Consider the following 21,191-nt stretch of genomic DNA (forward strand, 5'->3'; position numbering starts at 1 on the left):
GTTTTGAATTTTTCTTATTAGCCACGTTATATAAAATAGCCACATGCATAAGCCCCAATTCAATAGCCTATGAGCCACGTGTGGCTAGCGGCGAATGTATTGGACACCGCTGGCTTAGAGCATAAGCTTTCGTGGGCTCCAGCCCACTTCTTCGGATGCAGAGGGGCAAGCTGCAGTTTGGCAGATGAATAAACGTATACCTGCAAAGATGGGGGTGATGCAATACTATGTGGAGGACCAGTGCTAAGGAGGTAAATTCAGTCAGGGGGGATGTGGCCCATTCCTACGAGTTGATGAGAAGCTGTGAATGCCAAAATAGAGAGAGAACATTTTGTCGTGAGCCAGTCTTTTCTCAGGCCAAGTGTGCTACAATCCAACTGGCAAATGAATTCCAGCTCAGCAGTTTCGCGCAGAAGTCTGTTTTTGAGGGGTTTTTTGAAGTATGGCGACTTTCAAGTCTATGACTTTGTGTCCAGGGAGATTAAAATGCTCTCCCACTGGTTTTTGCTGTGTGAGGGTGAATTAAAGCAGCCCCACAGCGGGAGGACACCACATGCCTGCTGTAGGGCCGGCAGACCAGCACCCCCACCCCCTTCCCGGCAGGATCACACAGGCACGTCAGCTGGGACTGGCAAAGAGCCCTGTCTAGCCCCCACAGCCACTGCTCCTTCACATTAGCGCCAATCCTGCTTGTTCCTAGGGCGCTTGGCAAGGTGATCAGCCAGCCCCCCGAGGCAGAGAAAGGGCCACGCATCACACTCACCCTCACAGGAGGAGACGATGCAGGTGTTGCTGTGGGAGGGGAGCGGCTCTGTGCAGGACACCCGGGTGTAGTTTCCGGCGTGCACGCTCTCTCTCTCTCTGTACGCCTCGCCTCCTGTCCAGCCCGTGCGGCAGCCCTGATATTAACTTACTCGCTGGGAGAGTAATCTTAAATATTTCCCCTGACACACTGTTTAAATATGACTAAAAGAAAAGGAGGACTTGTGGCACCTTAGAGACTAACCAATTTATTTGAGCATAAGCTTTCGTGAGCTACGGCTCACTTCATAGATGATCTCCCAGCAGAGAAATCTGGGGGTGGGGGGTTCCCTCCAGCAGGAAGGACTGGGGTGGTTGTCTGGATAGAAGAGGACTGACGGAGTCCAGGTGTGGCAGACATGTAATATGTAGGGCGTCAAGGGATGAGATGTCCTGGGATTTTAATGATTGCTTGCACTGCAGTGATCAATGGATTGAGTGTTGGGATTTAGGTTTTCCCAGGGAAGGGGTACTGTTGGGGCAAGAGGTCCTGTCCAAGAGTCCTTAGGTTATCTGAAAGGAGGAAATGAGGTAGGCCCGCTGATTGTGCCATGGCTTGCCACCAAAGTACACTCTAATTGGCAGCCCTTTGTACAGCATCTAGCACTCTGGGGCTTGTCAATCACGTAACTAAAATGTTGCCCTGGTACACAGCAGGGAAAGAAACCCGAATGAAAAATCAACTAGAGTAGGTGGGAAACTGGTCTCAACTTCCTCCTCTGCAAGGAAGTTGGACACGCGGGGAAGAACCTCATGTGTGGATTCTTCGTCAAAAACTGCATTAAAATGGCATTCCAGTTGAGAGCACACATCAGTAATTGAAAATAAACAACATTGCTGGGATGTTGTCATTATCTCAAAAGGAATGTATAAATCTAAGGAATTTACCATTATGGTTACACTTGAAAGCAATCTAAATGTGTTAAGGTTTGGGTGTCCAAACTCTGCCTTGTCAGATTCTTTGAACTTCCTGTGTTATTAGATCACTGCCATCTTGTGTACAGGCTACCTTTGAATATACATGTATTTTTAGGATTAATGCTCATTACCCCCCTCAGTATTTTAATAATAGAAAGATTCTCCTTTCTGAGAGAACTTAACTCTGCTCTTTAGTGCTATAATGAGGATAGAAGAAGTGAAAACATTTAATGTCTCTAAAAAGGGATGGATAGAAATCAGTTTTTAAAAACAAAATCAAATGTTGTTTAAAGTAAATACCGGTTTTCTTTTAAAAAATATAGCTATTTAAAGTTAAATTTGAAATTGACAACCTGAGTTAGAATTAGAACCTAAACATACTATAATTTCTTAATTAAAAAGAATTAAGCAGAGCTTGTCTTCTGCAAGGTCTTAAATAAAGGCAAACCACTGAACTGGTGGAAGGCACTGGCTAAGCACCTGGAACCAGAGGTTGCTGAAATGATAAACCAGCTTTTGACAGCAGTAGCCTCTGGTTCAGAGAGACTATTTTCTTCATTTCAGTTTATTTAAATAGTTCATTGCCTAGTTCGTTCCTAGTTGGAAAAACAAGCTTTTCTATGTTTTCTTTCTTCCAATCCATGAATAATAACTAGATGTAACAGGATGAGATCTCCTAGTTCTAAAAAACTTGAAGGAAACAGTGACCAGAAACAATCAGCTTAATTCATTAACTCTAGATACCGGCAACGGGTTTAAATGAGGGCGCCGCTACCGGGGGGAGGGGCCAGCAGGGGCTGCCGCCGTGGGGGCAATGGCCCCTGTTGGGGGGGCCCCCCCACATGTGGCCCCTGACTTTTGAGAGTACTTTGTTTAATAAATCAGTTTTAAATGCAAAACATTTTGATAACATGTTTCTTACCTATCCAGCACATTTAAGGTAGTTGTATTTAACTAATAAATTAAAAATGTTAGTGAATTTATAATTGAATTTGATTTTCCATCTAAACAGAGCTTGCAACAAATCATTATTGTTGTCTAGTAAGTAAGAAAAACATCACTCATCACTTTCTAACATAGATATCTACACACATTTATCTAAGCAATTATATCGCAACTTGATGGCAACTTCCACCTTCTGTGTGTGTGTGTGGTATATATATCTTCTTACTATATGTTCCATTCTATGTATCTGATGGAGTGGGCTGTAGCCCACGAAAGCTTATGCTGTAATGAATTTGTTAGTCTCTAAGCCCACAAGTCCTCCTGTTCTTTTTGCGGATACAGACTAACAGGGCTGCTACTCTGAAACTTTAACAATGTTACTACAGTAAGGCAGACAGCTAGTGCCTCAGAGAATGAATCCATTAACTCAGGCAGGGCTGCTCTTTGTGCCTCTAGCCTGCCTCTTGCGTAAAGAAGATGCTTTGCTCCCTCCAAGAGTACTCACTCAGGCACACACATACACCCGGTTCCATGCCCCTGTTTCTGGGGCTGATCCTCCAGACATGCTGGGCTCCCAGGGAAGAGGCTGATTTTTAAAATTTATTTATTTATTTGCATTTTTCTGCATGGGGGGCACAGAAAAATGCAGGCCAAATGAATTGTGTGACCCCACAGGGACGCAGAATCCCCCCCCAGGAGTAACAGTGGCATGGTGTCACTGAAAACATCGCTCGATTTGCAGTGGCAGTCAAAAAAAGCCAACAGACTGTTAGGAGCCATTAGGAAACGGATGGAGAACAAGCCAGAAAATATCCTATTGCCTTTATATAAATTTGTGGTATGCCCAGATCTTGAATACTGTCTGCACATCTGGTCACCCTAGCTCAAAAAAGCTATATATTGGAAAAGGTACAGAGAAGGGCAATGGAAATGATATAGAGCATTGAACAGCTTCCATATGAGGCGAGATTAAAAAGACTGGGACTTTTCAGCTTGGAAAAGAGACGAGTAAAATGAAGTCTGTAAAATCATGACTGGTGAGCAGGAAGTAAATAAAGTGTTGTTTACTCCTCATAACACAAGAATTAGGGTTCACCCAATGAAATTAATAGACAGCAGGTTCAAAACAAAAGGAAGTGTGTTTTCACACAATGCCCAGTCGATCTGTGGAACTCCTTGCTAGAGGATGTTGTGAAGGCCAAGACGCTAGCAGGATTCAAAAAAGAACTAGATAAGATCATGGAGGATAGGTCCATCGATGGCTGTTAGCCAGGATGAGCAGGGATGCAACACCGTGCTCTTGAGCATCCGTGGTCTCTGTTTTCCAGAAGCTGGGAATGGGTGACAGTTGTTGGATCACTTGATGATTCTCTGTTCTGTTCATTCCGTCTGAAACACAAAGTAGCCCGCGCATATGGGCCCATTGCAGTAGACTTACAGCTGCTTTGTTTGACTAGAGCAGGATACCATCCAACTCGTTACCCTGTGTGCTCAGATACACCAGTTCCCCCTCCCTTGTGGCCTACCTGTTGAGTAGATCTGGCTGAATGGATGGCGTCTGCAAAGACATTCAAAATTAATGGCTATTTTTCATAACAAACTTTGTCAGGAAGAATGGCCTCCATATTGCATTGTTCTTGATGGGTCTGAAGCCACAGAATCCCTCAGGGAAGCTGGTGGGGCCCTGCACTTTGAGGAAGTAAAGAGAGATGCCCTTCTCAAAATGGCCACCAAGTGAGGCCAGGTATGGCTTCGCTCCCATTGAGGAGAAGAGGAGATGACGCCATTTTGAAAGAAGGCAGCTTTGTCTGGCATTCTCTGTAATAGACCATTGTATCTGAATCTGTTCTGCTGAAGGAGAACCTTTCTTTTATGAAGAATAGCTTGGTGGAGAGAAGGGAACTACCATTAATCCAAAACAATGCAGACCCCCTTCCCCTCCCCCCCGCCACAAGAGTTCAGTGGGTTTTAACTCTTTGGGAAGTGCTGTTACTGAGAGTGAGGGGGAGGGGGTGATAATTGTAGATCTTGCAATTGTTCCTTTATGATTTTCATTTTCACTGTCTACAAAACTGAAGACCATGGGCAATATCTTTGTGCATGAGGTTAGAGGGCCAGGGAAGAGAGGGGATGCATCTGGTGCCCATAATTATCCCGGATTCTTTATTTTTGCATGGCGCTCAGCATAACGTGTTTCTTAATGGGCAAAGGATCTCTTAAATAAATTGCTTGAATATTGAAAGGTTAGACGAGGTGGGTGAGGTAATATATTTGACTGGACCAACTTCTGTTGGTGAAAGAGACAGGCTTTCCAGCCACACACCATGCTCTTCTTCAGATCTGGGAAAGGTTCTCTGGGCTAAGGTAGAACAGATTGTTTAGCATCCCTAATTAGCACATATTGTAAGGGACCGTTCAAGGTAGAATGGCCGGTTAAAGCCTCTGCAGTCACAGGGCAAAAAGAGGGGATTACCGACTGTTGTAAAAAGCCATAAATCCCGTGTCTCTGTTCAGTCCGTGATTTTGAGTGTCTAGCAGAGGAATGAATTTAAGCTCCTGGACTTGTCTTTTGAAGGTGCTATGCAGGTTTCCTTTGAGGATGAAGACTGATCGGTTGGATTCAGAGGCTCGCTTTGTGACAGGTGCTCACCCACAGGCGATAGGGTGTGTTTATTTACTGGTTATTAAAAAGATCATGAAAGCCTTAAGGTGTGTCTGCGGCTGGGCACTTCTTGGAACCTGCTAATAACAGTCTCGCTACTGGCCAGTTGGCTCCTCTCCTTTCTTGTCATGTTTAGATTTTCTGCCCTTTTAGGGTGTTTTTTTCTGAGTGCTCGCGGGGATTGACTGGAATGGGAAGTGCCATCTGCCGCAGGAGAGTGAAGTGAAGGTGTATGCTGGGGGTTGAGCTAGCTGCCAGGCTCTGACTCTTGGCTTCATGTTGCACTTGTGTCTGTAGGACAAGGGGGGGGAGCCAACTTGGACTGTTTGCTAAAGAAACAGCCCTGAGCAAAGTCCCTGGGATTCTCCACCCCTGGGTCTAGGGGACCCAATCCTGCTCTGCTCAGGTTCAGGGTCCTGCTGGGGCAGGGAGACACAGTGCATGAAGTGAGGGATCTCTGGTACCAGGTGAGGATAGGGGATCCTGCACTGATTAGGGTGGAGAGTGGGAGCAGGAAACAAAGGCGGGGAGGACTGCACTGACTTGGAGGGTGGAGAAGGAAGGGATTTCAGCTAAACCCTGGAGAGTGCAGCAGGGCTTGGGTTTGGGGGGGATAGCACAGGTATGTTTCTCCACTGATCAGATGGGGGGACTGGGGTTGGCTGGGGGACTGTTGTTGAGGGGGGTTGGATGGGACTGCATGCTGGAGGGGGGTTGGGTTGAGGGCTGTGCTGAGCAATTTATTTGTTTGAACTGTGAATCCGCACCCCCACCAGAATCTCAATTTGCTGCTGGTGAGGGCAGGAAACAGCCTGGAGGTGTCTGTATCCGGTCCAGGGCCGTTCTCCTGGAAATGGCACGGGCCAAGTAGCCTGTCCTGCTGCTCTAATTCAAGAGCATGGTTCAGCTCCCAGAAATGTGGGGAAGTTAGCAACTCTAACATACCCTAGTTGTGAGATTAAATGGCAGGAGCTGAAGCTGCCTCCTCCCATAAGAACTCAGCAGCTGGGGGACAAATTATAGACCTTGAAGCAGCTATTACAATATGACCTGTTCAGCTAATAAGTAAGCTTGGAAGGATTTGATTTTGACAGTAAAATGTCAGTATTCATTTCATGGCACACAGACATGCTGACGGAGAATATCTCCATTGGTGATGTTTGAAATGTGCAGCCTGGCAAAGTAAGAAAACTTTTAAAATATCAACATCTGTTGTCCTTAAATATTGTCTGACGCCGCCTGCCCCCCCCCCTTTCTTCACAGCTGTGAAAATTGAAATTGATAAATATAAAAAAATTACAAGTAAACCAGTGTTATCCATTGAAATTATAAAAATTTAATTCTGCTAAGCCTAATAAGCAAAATCTTCCTGTTGACCTTTTACTGGAACAGTGCCAGGCCGATACTTTCAACACAGGAAAATGATGACTACATTAGTAGATTTGTAGAAGGGGATGAGAGTGCTGCTTATCTTCACCAAGAAAAGAGAATGGGTGGGTTGCTTTTTGTTGTTTTTCCAGATCTAGCCCCAATCTCCCAACTATGAATACAAACTTGTATGAAGGAGAATCTGTTTAACTGCTGGACCAAAAATGCCTTATGATGATGAGGTTCAACTGAGTGCACTGAGGTCTCAAAAACGGTGTATATTTTAGTGAGTTTCATGTACAAGATTCTCAGGCAGACACTCACTAACTTCTTGCTCTTTGGTTGCTAGATCTGATAGGAGGCACTGCCCATGCTTGGGGGAATAGCAGTAACCAAGGGTAAATGACTTTCTGTGAATGGAGACTTCCAGATCTGTTACCTGCTACTGGTGTGATTTAGAGGTTCTGGGCCAAAAGCAGGAGCCAGTTGAGTCTAGATGCTGGATACAGGGTTTGAAATGTTCTTGCCGAGCAATGTCAGATTAAAAACTCTTGTTATCCTGGTAAGAACTTCACTTGTTAGGAGCAGCAGGGTGAGGGGCTGAATGTTGGTGGATTCCAGGGCGTGGGGAGAGACTGCATCAATAAACTGTCATTTTCCTTTAGGCAAAGTCTTGAATTTGGGACCAAAAGCTGGCCTGATCCATGTGCCAAATGTGTGAATGTTTGTGGTGCCATTGGGCTGTTCTGGCAGGGTCTGGGTCCTGCTGGTGGATTAGGATCAGTTCTGCGGGCTCTCAACTTGTGCAGTAGAATTCAGAAGCCAAAAACTAACTGGGTGTTGTGATGCTTATGTTCTTGGACCAAACAGGGAATGACAAGAACTGACCTCACTGTGCCCTGAACTATTCTGAGTGTTACACCTTCGCTTCTGCGCAGAACTGAAAGCTGCAGGGGGAGAGGAATCGGAGTGACTCTCGCTACAGCTGGGGAGGCGCGGATCAGAGGTGATCAGAGCAACCTGTGTGTGTCAGTGGAGAGATGGGGGAAACAGCAGATTCTACTGAGCAGAGTCCGCAAGGAGAGGTGCACCCCACTTGTAATGGAGACCCTGAGACAGGAGGGGAGATGGAAACTCGAAATAATCCTCAAGAAGAACAATTATTAGAGTTGCCAAGTAGGAATGGAGATGTAAGGAGAGAACAAGACCCAGGTAATCACAGCTTCATGATCAGGGAACGGGCTGGGGGAGACACATGCAAATTCTCCTTCCACTGAGGGTTCGTCTCCTTGCATTTGTCCAGGTAGCAAGGCCCTGATTGCCCCAGTGGGCTCCTGGAGGCGGTTACCCAGCCTGCACCTGTAACCACCCTTTTCTATGTGCGGCGGGGGGTTGTGGATGAACAGTTCTGGGTGGGCACGTGTCACTCCTGTTTAGAGAGTTAAAGATACCAAAATGTTTTGAACGAACCCCAGGACGCCGTGGGGTGCCTAATATCCACGTGTACTAACTACACATGGACACACCGGGCCCAGCTACGTGCACGCTGCTGCACGGGCCGGCTTCTCAAACCTAAAACACAGTGAGCACCACTGGAGGGCTCACCAGCTATTTAAAGGGGCGCTAGCCCTATTCCTACGCATTACAGGGTCTGCATCTAAAACACTTGGCCCCTCTCCTGTGTTCATTCCATCCCTTCTTCCCTCTGCTTACCATAAGAGCCAGACTTTCAAACGGGAGAGCATAGGTCTCCTCGCAGATTCTTGTATTTCTGTTCCGGCACTTAGAGACCAGCCAGCCTAGGGCCTGTTGTGCTGGGTTGGGTTCTGGACGGACATACACACAATGGCAGTCCCAGTCCCAGAGACCTTACAGTCTAGCCACATCTGTGGCACATCCAGGGTCCCCCACTTGCGCACGGCAAGGAGCCAGGGTGTGGGGACAGTGTGAAATTTCTCCCTTCCGTTGAGGAGGCCTGTTGCCACAGCCCATGTTCGAGCATGGTTTCCCCTGGGCCTTCTGAAAACATGGCTCTGGGCATTTGGGGAAGGCTGGGTGGAGTCATAGAGCTGTTCTTCTTTCACACGGGGCGGCTGGGGTTTGTTCCCCGTTCCTTCATTTTTCAGAGGGTCTGAAGTCTTGATGCTAAGGCGCTTTCTCCGCTCTCTGGAGGAATCAGAATGAAATGTTCTATGAACAGATAGTAGATTTTCCCCCCACACTCACCGAGGGAGGGGCAGGGGGTCATGTGTTCAATTGCTCTGGGCTCAGAGCTGCCTGGCATAAGGCAGAGGAGCTGAGTGCAGCTGGGCCTGGGGGCTCAGTGCCTGAGAGTCTAAGCCCCCAGGCAGGGGCCTGAACACAAGCTTGGGGCCCAGACTGCAGGGAAGGGGAGGGTGAGACCCGTTCCCATCCCTGACAGCAGGGAGCCGTTCACCCTTCCGATGCTCCAGGAGAGTCTGGCCTGGAAGAGGGGGATTAACTAGCCCCATTTATCATCTAACAGGAGCCGAGATCCCTGTAACTCGGTGGATCTGGGGAGGCTGGTGTTAGGATTCTGCATGGTTTTAACTAATGTCCATGCGCCCGCACATACCAGTGATACAAATAAATTCCTGGTCTATGGCAGCTCCGATGCTGGTGGTTACTAACGCTGGCTCCCCGACCCTCTGCTGTGGAGCAGCTGTGGGAACCTGCCTGGCCTCTCTTTCAGGTTCTCAATCTCCCTTCAGGGACCCATTCGTGTGTAAAGTCCTGATCTGTGTCTCCGGTATGGCAGTGGTTCTGTTCTTTGCCGTCATGGTTTTGGCTGCAACTCTGCCAGGTGAGTTCCCAGCCTGCCTGCCCTCCTCCGCGCTTCCCATTCAGCCGGAGCTGTCTCAGGTGCATGTTCTCCTCTCCCAGCCTGTCTGGCTTCAGCTCTGGGTTCAGGAAGGGTTCCCATGAGACATCTCTGATTCTCTGTCCCAGAGCCCATCGCTCCCTCTGTACAGCTCAGACACACATGGCCCATCTTACACCTGGAGCAATGGACTGAACTTAACTCCCACCACAAGATCTCTAGCTCACCTGTCCAGTGTTGCTCTGAGCATGCCTGCCTCCCTGCTTGTTGGCTACTCCCAGGACAGGGCTTGCAGGTACTACAGTGTCTTTGAGACAGGCTTGATTAGTCAGTGGGGTTGTGGGGGAGAAGGGGGCGCTCTTACAGCACAGCTGGGAATTAAACCTGCCCGGTCAAGTTGGAACGAAGATGGGAGGTTTCCCTCTCAGCTATTAACCGCTCTAGCTGGCACACGCTGTTGACACTATTCATGCTGCTAAATGTGAACCTTATTATAGATTCACCACACACAAACCTTCATTTCTGCCGGGGTTAAGGCTGCTGCTACGTTCCCCTGGCTCCTCCTGCTGGGGCCTGGCAAGAACAGCAGTTCAAATAACCCCCTCAACATTAAAACCCAGGCTGCCCTTAGCACTCTGGGCATTCAGGCCACCTTCGCTCTGCCCCCATAGACACTCCTAGAAAATCTAGCTGCCCTCTCCATTCGTGCCAAGCCCAGCCCAGGAAACACGCTGCCACCCTCTCTCTAGCCTGATGTGATGTGGTTCCCGATAGAGCCCTTCAGCTCATGCATGTTTATTATTCAGTATCATTACCACCTAGATTGGTCACGGTGCTGTGCAAGGGCAATCAGAGCCCTGCTCCTCATGAAGGACCTGTTCTGTTCTGGCACGGAGGGCTTGGCATAGCAGCGACCCAGCCCCTCACAAATTGAAGCCCTCGGGATCCCTGAGGCAGGTGACTCCCTGTGTCACTAGAGCAGGGGTCTCAAACTCCAATCACCAGGAGGGCCACATGAGGACTCGTACATTGGCCTGAGGGCCGCATCGCCCCCCGCCCCTGCCTGTGGGGTGCAGCAGGGGGCTCAGGGCAAGGGGTTGGGGTGCAGGGTGCAGCAGGGGCTCAGGGCAGGGAGTTGGGGCGCAGGAGGGAGTGCGGGGTGTGGCGGGGGTTGGGGTGCAGGCAGAGGGCTCAGGGCAGGAGGGGTTCGGGTTCTGGCCTGGCGCCGCTTACCTTGAGTGCCTCCGGGGTGGCAGGGGCATGCTTCCCAGAGCGGCGCGGGGTCCTCAGCACCACAGGGTTGGCAAATCTGTGGGCCGGATCCAAAGCCCTGAGGGGCTGGATCTGGTCCGGGGCTGTAGTTTGCCCACCCCTGCCCTGGAAGCAGGCTGGGGACGCAACGCACTGGGGAGGGGACGGGGTGGGCTGCGGGAAGCTTGGCGGGCCGCAGGGAAGAACCCCGCGGGCCGCGTGTTTGAGACCCCTGTACTAGAGCCAGTTGCAGGTAGTCTAAATATCCAACCTCCCCCTGCCCAGGACGTCCCCGTGGAAAGCAGCACTGTCCCTGAGACCCCTGCTCCTCTGCTTGGCCTCAGAGACAAACATAGGCTTTGCATGTTATGCAGAGTGGGGTTCAGTTCCCTATTCAGCGTGTGACCGGAGCAGGCCAGTGTCACTGCAAGGGGGCAGAGTTAAGGTGATCGCGGGGGAGGTAACCTGAACTCTGCCGTGCTTGGTTCTTAATGTCTCTAATAACCCTGCCATCTTGTTAGGCCCTTGTTGGGCAGGCAGGGAATTAAATAACATGATCGATGTCCTTGGGCTGAGTGCCGTGGCCCTATCCCAGCTCCCACTGAAGTCAATGCAGAGCATCTAGGCATTTCAATAGGGACAGTATAACAGTGCTCTCTTGTGGCCAGACATGTCCCAGCAGATGTGCGGCTTCCAGCTCCCTCTTGTGTGTCTTGTAAGGAGCTCATTCCCAGGCCAGAGCATCTTAAACTAAGATTCTTCCACGTTTGTGCTGCCTCGTTGGGTCTGTTATAGCAAATCAAAGCGCTCTTTCGCCCATCAAGCCTAAGCCTTGTTCCCCTGGATTCAGGGTTCCCCCTGGTCTTCCTGGGCCTGTGCGATACTTTGGGTAGATTCCCCCTCCTCAGGCCAGGAATCGTGCTGCTGCCCTCCCTTGGCTTCTCCGAGCTGGCCCCTTCCAACTCTCCTTGCCCGCAGGCAATCAGCCCTCCTCTCCCTCGGAGGCTCCCTGCTGCCTCTCCGGGAGCTTCTCGCTGACCTTTAACCCCATGGCCTGTCATGGGGCCCCTTTACCTTCCCTGCCCGGGAAGGAGGGTGGAATGAGGGACAGGTAGGGCTGGGCCCGTTATTGTTTGAGGCCAGTCACACAGTGACAGGCAGGAACGTCCCCAATATAACTTCTGTTACTCAACCCATTCAAAGTACTGCCCAGACCCCTTCCAAGCCCTCCCTGGTGCTGTTCATGGGGATTAAGGAGGCAGAGTCCTCATTCTGTGCGACAGCCAGGTGTGGGTCAGGCCTGTGGTTAAAACGTTGGCACGGAAGTTGGGACTTCTGGGTGCTGTTGCTATTGGGTGACTGGACAGAATGCTCCCCCGCTCTGTGCCTCAGTTTCCCCCTTAGTGAAAAGGGTATAATGTCACTTCCCTGCCTCACCGGGCGGGGGGGAAACGTGAGGCTAAAATCGATCTGTGCTTGTGGGAAACTCAGGTGCGGCTATGGTGGGTGGGTAGGTGTGCGCATGCTGAAAGGCCTATAAATAGGAAGGGTGGGCCAGGCGATCGTGCCTCTGTCTAGGTATCTATGCTACACCCACCACGGGGGTGCCTGAGCTTGGCCTATACAAGTGAATGGCAGCACCTGTGTGTGTCCGGTCCCAGCCATCTGGGGCAAATCACTGCAGAGCCAGACCCGGCATAACTGCTGGATTTGTGTGCCAGCCATCCCTGGAGATAGTGCCCCGGCCCCATCACTGCCCTGGCCCGATACGTTTTTCCAGTGGGTCTAACAACTTGCAGCACAGAAGCAGCTTCCCATGGCTGACGTGCTCAAGTTCCCACCTCTCAGAACCCAGTTAGTGCCACGGGCTGAGCGCGCCCCTGAAATTCGTCTTACAAAAGCGCTGTAACTGACACTTGTGTGAGCCCCACCCTGAACTCAGGAGGGGTGTGGTGTGAGCGAAGGACTGGCTGCCAGGGCTCCTGGGTCTGAATCGCAGCTCGGCCACTGACTCCCTGTGACCTGGAGCCGGCCCCTCCCCTTCTGTATCGCCAGCCCCCCACCCCCCGGGATAAAGTGAGAGGGTGATACTGACCCAAGTGAATTTCCCTTTGCTCAGTGAAACTTGCCATTGAACTCTCCGAGCGCTGTCCAGCCATCACCCCTCTCAGCCCCGGGGGCAGCAGGGCGACTGTCCCCTTCTACAGAGGGGCCACATGGGGATGGTACTGCAGGGTGGAGGGATCAGAACCCAGAAGTCCTGCCTCGCAGTCCGTACGGAGGGTCAGCACGTGTCCCCGCTAATCAGGAAGAGGAGCGGGATCTGTCTCGGGCCCAGAGTCACTTGCTCTGATATGGGGTCCCTGCTCTCTACTCAGACGGGGGTGGGGTGTCTGTGCCTGAGGGGCTGCTCCCCTGGGGTGCAGGGCGGGGAAGGGGACAGGGACAGACTCACCCTGTTCTCTCTCCTTTCCAGGGGTACCATCAAGGGCACCTGTGGCGTGCCCCAATGGCTCGGTCACGTTCCAAGGGAAATGCTACTATTTCTCAGAGACCGAAGGGAACTGGACCTACAGCCGGAGCCGCTGCTCTGCACTGGGTGCCTCCCTGGCTGGGATCGACACCCAGCAGGACATGGTGAGTCCCTTGGGCAGCAAGAGGCCAGGCGTGGGCTGGTGCTGGAATGGTGCCAGGGCTCGGACCCTGCTGGGGTGGGATTGGGAGCCGGCGGGATGAGAGGTCAGGCTCCCCATCCACTGAGATCTCTTCTCCATCCATCCCTTTGGCCTGAGGAGTCGCAGCTCCCTGCCCTCCTGATTCCCTGAGCCCCAGCCCTGCTGCTTTCCCCTGGGCCTCAGTTTGTCCCTGGAGCAGCCGGCGTCCTGTGGCTCTTAGGCTACATCCAGGTGTTTCTGACGTGATTAGGGATGTGGGAGCCCAAGTGAGACACCCCCCAAGTAGGGCTGATTATCGCAAAGGACTGAGCCCCTGCCTTCTGACAGCTGGGGCTCTGGGAAGGGTCAGGGGTCCCCAGATCATGTCACTTTAGAATAATCTCTTCCAAGCCACGTGTTGGCTGCAGCCGGGGGCAGATGCTGCACAGGACATGTTTGCTGGATGGGGCGCGGGGCTGCCCCGTCTGTCGTCCCGTAGACTCAAACCCAGCTCGCTGGGAGCTCCGTCAGGCGTGTCATGTCGGTTTTCTTCTGCTCCGGTTGAAGGACTTCATGCTCCACTACAGAGGCCTCAGGGACCACTGGCTTGGCCTCCGGAAGGAGACGGACCAGCTCTGGACATGGATGAACGGCACCAAATTCAACAGCTGGTGAGTTCTCCCCGAGTGTTGGGTCACGGACATCTGGCGTGCCAGACTCGGACCGAGCTGGGACTCGTCGCTGACCAGGGAGACCTGAGTCTTGTATGACCTCAATGTGCTCCCCATGTCTGCGACCTGCCCCACTCCGCACTACTCTCTGTGGGAAGCAATGGGGGATCCGAGCTCTCAGATCCCAGTCCTGTGCGGTGCCAATTCCTCTCTGCCTTCAGAGATCTCAACCCCCTGCCCCTGGGGGCTTCATGGGGCTGGGAGGGGTTGGTTCCCTATGCACCAGTCTTCTGCCATGGGTCTTAGCTGCTTTTGCAGGGGGGCGGACCCCTCCTCCCCAGCCTGAGGGGGGCGAATTTCCAGCTGCTCTGCATCTGTGCTGAGATCTAACCTAGCTGCTCTCACTGTCTGTCTCCTCCTTCCCTGCCCCCGTCCCAAACAACACCATAGTCAGCAGCTCCCCATGTGCTGGGGTGACCTCTCTGCCCTAGGCTCTGCTTTTCCTGTCACCTGCTGCTTTCTTCTCTCTCTGGTCCCCCCCATGACAGTGGCGGCCAGCTCTGAGCTACGCTCTTTGGTGCTGGGGGAGCTGGTGCTGACTTGACTCTGCCAGGGGTGGGAGGAAAGCTGGCGGCTGTGTCTGGCTGATCCCTACTGGAGGAACTGCTGCTGGCTCTGTCCGACCACTTCCATCTGCACCTCCATCTGTTGCAACAGAGAGATTCTGGAGCTGCACCGAACACTCACGTAGGTGTTGGTGGTGGGGTGGCTAAACCTGAGTGACGGGTGTCCTGATTCCACCCGCCGGGGAGCACGAAGGGGTTAAACGTGTCGCTCCCCAGCAACCACCAGGTCCGGGGCGAGAGGGAGAGGGCTGCTCTGATTTTGCCCCAAACCAAAGTACAGATGAATATTCACCCTGCAGTTGAAGGAGCCTCCCCTTAAGAGCCAGCGTGGGCCAGCGGCTAGAGCAAGGGATGGGGAATCGGGAGACCTGGGTTCTGATCCCAGCTTTGTCACGAGCTGCTGTGAAGGGACCCGCCCCAGGCAGCACCTCTGCGCCTCCACTTCCCCATTTATGCTACGGGGGTAATCCCGGTTACCTCCCTTGGCACGCGGTGCAACTGTCTGTCTGTGTGTGTTTGTGCTGTGACCCTGCTGTGTGACTGGGAACCCTCTGCCCAGCAGCCCCTGCTCCCCGTTGCTGACGGTCCCTTTGCTCCTTCCCTGCAGGTTTAAAATCGGAGGGGGAGGGGAGTGCGCGTATCTGAAGGAAGCAAAAGCCATCAGCTCCTCGCGGTGCTCTATGGAGAGACACTGGATCTGCAGCAAACCCCACATGTGTGTAAAGGTTTAGCACAGCACTGGGCAGGGGGCTGAAGGCTCAACCCTGAAGAGATGGGCCATCATTGATGCTGACAGGCTCGGATGTTTCTCTGGCTAATGAGAGCGTTTGCAGTCATGCTAGTGAGGACTAAACCAAAAAGCATCTGAGATGGGCCAGACACTTCTGCTTCAGAGCATAAGATCCCTATCCTTGGGAGTAAACTTTCCGTAATGGATGAGTGATCTCTTAACAGTCCTTAACATCTTAACAGTCCTTAACATCTCTTAACAGCTGACCTGCCCTTTCCTCTGAATCAGCTGGTACTGGCCACTCAGACAGGAGACTGGACTGGATGAACTGGGGATTCCTGAACCAGCCGGTTCTCACCTGAGGCCCCTTCCTCTGGTATGTCTGGGCACCAAGACAGGCAAATAAGGACCAAATTCTGAGCCACCTTTCAGGGAGCAGTTTTGATCTCATCTTCCCATTGAGCCGCCTCAGTGCCGCGGAATCGCTTCCACAACCAGCCCTTCCAGCTGTAATGAGCCTCCTGCTTACCTGAGCTTCCAGTCGTAGGCCTGGTCCACGCTACAGAGAGAGGGCGACGTAAGGCAGCTTATGTCGACCTAATTATGTCAGTGTCCACACTACAGCCTTGCTCCCACCAGTGTAAGTGCCCTACTGCACTGACATAACTCCACTGGCACGGCAGGCGTAAGGCTTCTGTCTGTGTAGTTAGAGCGGCACAGTGTCTGTGTAGACACCGTGTAGACACCGAGTTATGTCATTCTTGTCAATTTCACAGCTGCCTGCTGGAGCCAAGAAATTGACAAGATAGGCTGGTAGGCCCCCTGCTGTGAACCTCATACCTGGCCCTTAGCTAGGGCTGTCACAACCAGGTGGGTGGGGGGCTCCCCACTCCTAAGCAGGCTGTTGCCTGGTCTACCCTCTCCTAGCCGGGCTGCTTAGAACCCGGTAGGAACCCCTGCGGGGAGCCAGGCTCTCAGCAAATCCGCAAATCCAATGCTCTGGCTCGCGCTGTGTGCTCTGATTGACAGGGGATGTACCCTGTTCCTCCTCCGGTGGGTAATAGGTCGACTTAAGTTTGTAGCTTCGACATGACCTTAGTCTCTCTGATCTGGGGACCTAGGAATGTTTTGGAGGGCAGCAATCTCTGATCAAGAATGACCCAAGACGATACCATGCCTCATAGTAGCTTCTCCACTGTTGTGAGGGGCAGGGGCGGGGATCAATTGGAATTCAGCTTATCATAAGTTACTGGGCTCAATGCAGGAATCGCTGGGTGAGCTTCTCTGCTTTGTTAGGCAGAAGGTCAGGCTAGATGGTCATAATGGTCTTTTGTGACCTTGAAACCTGAGCTGTTTGGGAAGCTGAGAGGTGGCTCTGGATAACCATGCAACTGTTCTGATTTCCTACCTCTGCGCTTTACTAGCTGCTGCAGAAAGCAGGTCTTGTCTCGTGCAGCTGATAATCTGAGATCAACCCGAAGTGCACTGCATCTTAACGCTGAGCCATGGACTCCTCTTATGTTTATTTTTAAGTCTTTGTAAACTGTGATTTACTTAATTATGCTATTTATCACTAAGCTATATATTTTTTGACAGCCCTTTTTTGCACAGTATTGATAATAGGCTGTCATGTTGTAAATGAAGCATTATCGTTGGATGTGGTTTTGTATTGCAAGGTAACTTAATTGCAGTGTTAAGATTAATGATGCCTGACTAGTATTGTGCTGATGGCTGTACAAACCTCACTGAGACTAATGGGTGTGAATGGACCTTTCGATTAACATAACTGTCAGAATAAGGTCATTGCAAGCCCTTTCCCCAGACACACAGTGTATGTGACCCTGTCTGAGACTTCTGTACTAAATGGGTGGCAGGGTTTTGCCAGTTTCTGGAGGGGTGGGTGCAGAACACGGGGAACTACAGAGCTACACAGACAGCTGGAAGGAACAGCTGAAAGCAAGGCGTCTGAGCCCGGAGTGAGGTTTTGGGGTCGGAGGTGCAGGCTGAAAAATGTGTTCCTGGTGCTGTGAGCAAAATAAGCTGTTTCCTGCTACCTGTTTTCTCCTGTGACCAGGGAAACGGGTCCTTTGTACTGGTTTTGTAAATAAACAAACCTTCATTAAATAAATAATGGCTTCTCACCAATGTCTCCTAACTGAGACAACCTACTAGACTCTAAACTTTTGGTGAGCTGCTCAGATCACAATGGAGAACAGTATTTATTCAAGACCACACACACATCTGCACGCATGCCAGCCTTTGTCTTGTTGAGGTCAGTGAAGATAGAGTTTGGGATTAAGTTACCAGCTTCTTAATTTTAGGAGTAGAGTGGGTTAAGCCGACCAGTCGAAAAACCACTATGCTGGTTTCCTAGTGTTGCTAGGATGTTGGGGGGGCATAAGAACAGCCATACTGCATCAGACCAAAGATCTGTCTAGCCCAGTGTCCTGTCTTCCGACAGTGGCCAATGCCAGGTGCCCCAGAAGGAATGAACAGAACAGGGAATCATCAAGTGATCCATCCCATTGCCTATTCCCAGCTTCTGGCAAACAGAGGCTAGGGACACCATCCCTGCCCATCCTGGCTAATAGCCATTGATGGACCTATCCTCCATGAACTTATCTAGTTCTTTTTTTAATTAGCTGCCACACCGCCTGGCTTGACGTGGTTTCCATCATATGCAGGGCTTACGGTTTGGTTCAGTGGCTCTTGTCCCCTCCCTGTACAGGTTGTTCCAGCTGCTCTGGCCTGACTGGGGGGCAGTTGCTTCCTTTTTCACACACTCAGCTCAGTAACCTGGAGTTCGCCCTCTTTCCTTCTCATCTAAACCCAGCAGTGGCCCCCTGCTCTTCCACCTATGACTGGGCCAACTGGAGGTGAGTTAGGTGCCCTAGTCTTCCTGCCTTTCAACAGGGATTTGTGCTTCTCAAAATCCCACCCCAACCCCAGCTTTAGTAGTCACCAAAGCAAGGATCTATGTTCCATGGAATCAACCAGTACTGAGGTTCTCTAGCCGCCCCTGAGTGGCCTACGGACCTGAGCCAAACTCAGCCGGGCGGCGCTCTCCCCACGGCTGATGGAAATATGGTAAATATGTTATGGAAGCTTACAAGTACCAAACCAAAATGTGTTTGGATTTTCTCCTTTGTTCTCCACCCTGCCCTTTTTCAGTGGCAAAAGCAAGGGAAGGGCAAGAAAGTTGGGGTGGGAGGGAGACCGCAAACCATTCAGTGTCCAAAACTGGAAAACTTTCGTTTTTTGTCAAAAAAAAAAAAAAAAAATTTTTTTTTCATTTACAAAAATATTCCTGCGGAGTTTTGGCCAAGGCTATGGGCTCTGCTCCAATGGGAGGATTTCTCTGGTGAAGGCACCATGACTTGGAGTCATCACAGCCACATGGTCTAATATCTGGTGCTTTCAGTGTTAAGTCCCGCAGATTCAAAGACAGTAAGAAGGAGAGGTCTACCCAATCAGAGCCCTGCTTTGCACACCTCTGCAAAGGCAGGAGTATGACACTGACCCACAGGAAGTGGTCTCTGGCCAGCAAGCCCCACGGTGCCTGAGCGCTGGTGTTTCACATGGCTTCTGCGAGCCTCTCAGATCAGCCCTTTCTCGCCCACGGCACTTTCCATTCGCTTAGGGGTCAGTGTTTGAGGTGGGAGCCAGGCTGCCTGGGCCACCACGTTTCAGCCTGGTTCAAGGCAGGACGTGAGGAAATGGGGCCCCCTTTGGTGCTGCAGAGATTACAGCGACTGATTAGCTCCAGGCTCTCAGCTTCCTGTCCTGGTGGGGTGGGGTAAAAGGCTCAATCTTTGATTCCTCTCCATCAGCGCGACCATGCTGAGGGGGCCCAGTGTTGTCTTTTCCAGCTTCATTTGGCACCTGTGACCTAATAGTCACCATGGGCTCATCCCCAGCTCCTTGATGGGCACTCGGAGGGACGGCTGTGCCCTTGTCTGGCAGTTGCTGGCACTCGCTCCTCTCGCTGGGTTTAGCCCGCCAGTCAAGGCATGGGGCTGCAGTGAACACAAGCAGTTACTTGGAGCCACGAGTGAGAATCGAGGGAGTTGCTGAGACCAATAGCAAGCAAACCCCCCCTTAGGGGTGCAGCTGACTAGCCTGCAGGGGGACAACCTTTGGGACTCCCCCCGGAGCTGGAGATGAAGAGAACTTCTCCTCCAGTGGCTGTCGCACCCACTTCAAGTTGGGGTGAATTGGGGCTTGGCTCCCTGACGGCAGGAGAGCAGAGCTGAAGTGTAGATCCCCCTCCTGCTCATTTGGGGCTGCACAAGCTTTCGCTAGGCCGTCAGCCTTGAATGGGGAGGTCACGAGCTAGGCTCTCCAGAGAGCGCCCAAGTCCTCCCACCTGCCAAGCATCCAGGGGACTGGCTTCTGGGTTTAGGGTCTGGTGCTTCGTCCTCACACCAGCCCTGTCCCACTGCGGCGAGGGGCTGGCTATGGGAACGAGCTGGGAATACCCGGTGCCTTTAGGCAAGTGGAAGAGCTTTGAGGTTGCTTTTTGCATAGGACACAAGGCCCATGTTTTGTCCCTCTTGCTGGTGCCCTCGCTAGCTTGCTGCATGAGCTGTTACGTTTCCTGTGTGGTTTCGAAGCATGCTGGCCAGGGGAGGCAGCCATTTCCTCTGCACGCTGGAGCCTCACAAACTGAACAGTCCGAGTCTCACCCCAGTCCCTTGGGGTCTCTCTGATTTTCCCTTTCCTTCCCATTTTCTGGGAGACTAAAACAGCGACTCTGGAGGATGCAGGATGAAGAAGGTTACACGGTATTGAATCTCCGGCCCAAGATGGGAACCGCCAGCCGCCTGTCGGCGGACGGGATCCAAGGTATTGCTCCAAAGTCTCCGCAAGGCTGTCTCAGTAATTCCGGCTTATGCTTTCAAAGGGGTCTGAGAGAGGATGGATGGGAAGCAGGCAGGGGGCAGCTTCATGTTGCGTTTCAGGCTGTGGCCTGGGATGTGGGAGACCTGGGTTTGAATCTTAGCTCTGCCAAGAACTTCTTGTGTGACCCTGGCGACAAATCCCTTCATTGCTCTGGGCCTCAGTTTCCCCATCTGTGGCCTGGGAATAAAAGCACTGCCCTGCCTCATGGGGGTGGGAGGGTCGGGAGGACAAATACAATAAAGACGGTGAGATGCTTCGATAGTGTGGGAGGTACTTAAAAAGTGTGTTTTAGCTACTGGGATGTTCATATGGGGTGATGGAGAACAGCAAAGGGGTGTGCAGGGTGTGTGGGATGAGCGTATCAGAGCAGTGCACCCAGAGCCACAGTGCTGGAGCAGGTCCGTGCTCAACTCCGGACCGCCATGTGCACGCATGGCGGTTATTGGGCAGCACCTTACTTCTGCACCGTTCCCGCTCTGCTGGTCTCTGCAAGTCACAGCCCCTGCACCCCCATCAGAGTCAGGACCCAGAGAGCTTGGCTGTATTTCCTGCATAGTTTGTATGCAATTAGAACTCTAGGTGAGCCGATGAGCTGTGTGGGCAGGCTGACCAGACAGCAAGTGTGAAAAATTGGGACGGGGGTGGGGGGGTAATAGGAGCCTATATAAGAAAAAGACCCAAAAATCAGGACTGTCCCTATAAAATCAGGACATCTGGTCACCCTATGTGTGGGGCAGGGATCGCCAACGCCTTTGTGCAGCACCCAAACCAACAGGGCCCATCTGGTTCACCTGTAGGTCCTGCCGAAATAACAGTATTTA

At 51.7% G+C, this 21,191-nt stretch overlaps 1 protein-coding gene across 11 annotated transcripts in view; it reads left to right on the forward strand.

Moving 5' to 3' along the window:
- LOC144274606 (C-type lectin domain family 2 member A-like) overlaps positions 1 to 17,609 on the forward strand; it is a 48,602-nt gene extending 30,993 nt beyond the window's left edge. For 8 of the 11 annotated variants that reach the window (XM_077833562.1, XM_077833563.1, XM_077833567.1 and 5 more), the window contains 5 exons: positions 7,565 to 7,906; positions 9,378 to 9,518; positions 13,264 to 13,424; positions 14,009 to 14,112; positions 15,346 to 17,609. In XM_077833562.1, the coding sequence (XP_077689688.1) occupies positions 7,735 to 7,906; positions 9,378 to 9,518; positions 13,264 to 13,424; positions 14,009 to 14,112; positions 15,346 to 15,469 (702 nt within the window). In that variant the 5' untranslated portion in view covers positions 7,565 to 7,734 and the 3' untranslated portion in view covers positions 15,470 to 17,609. Of the gene's footprint in view, positions 1 to 7,564; positions 7,907 to 9,377; positions 9,519 to 13,263; positions 13,425 to 14,008; positions 14,113 to 14,660 lie in introns of all 11 variants that reach the window. The other 3 variants (XR_013347900.1, XM_077833571.1, XM_077833570.1) reach the window with 3 other exon arrangements.
- The last annotated feature ends 3,582 nt before the right edge of the window (positions 17,610 to 21,191 follow it).

The sequence above is a fragment of the Eretmochelys imbricata genome, chromosome 14, assembly GCF_965152235.1.
Source record: "Eretmochelys imbricata isolate rEreImb1 chromosome 14, rEreImb1.hap1, whole genome shotgun sequence".
Taxonomy (NCBI): Eukaryota; Metazoa; Chordata; order Testudines; family Cheloniidae; genus Eretmochelys; species Eretmochelys imbricata.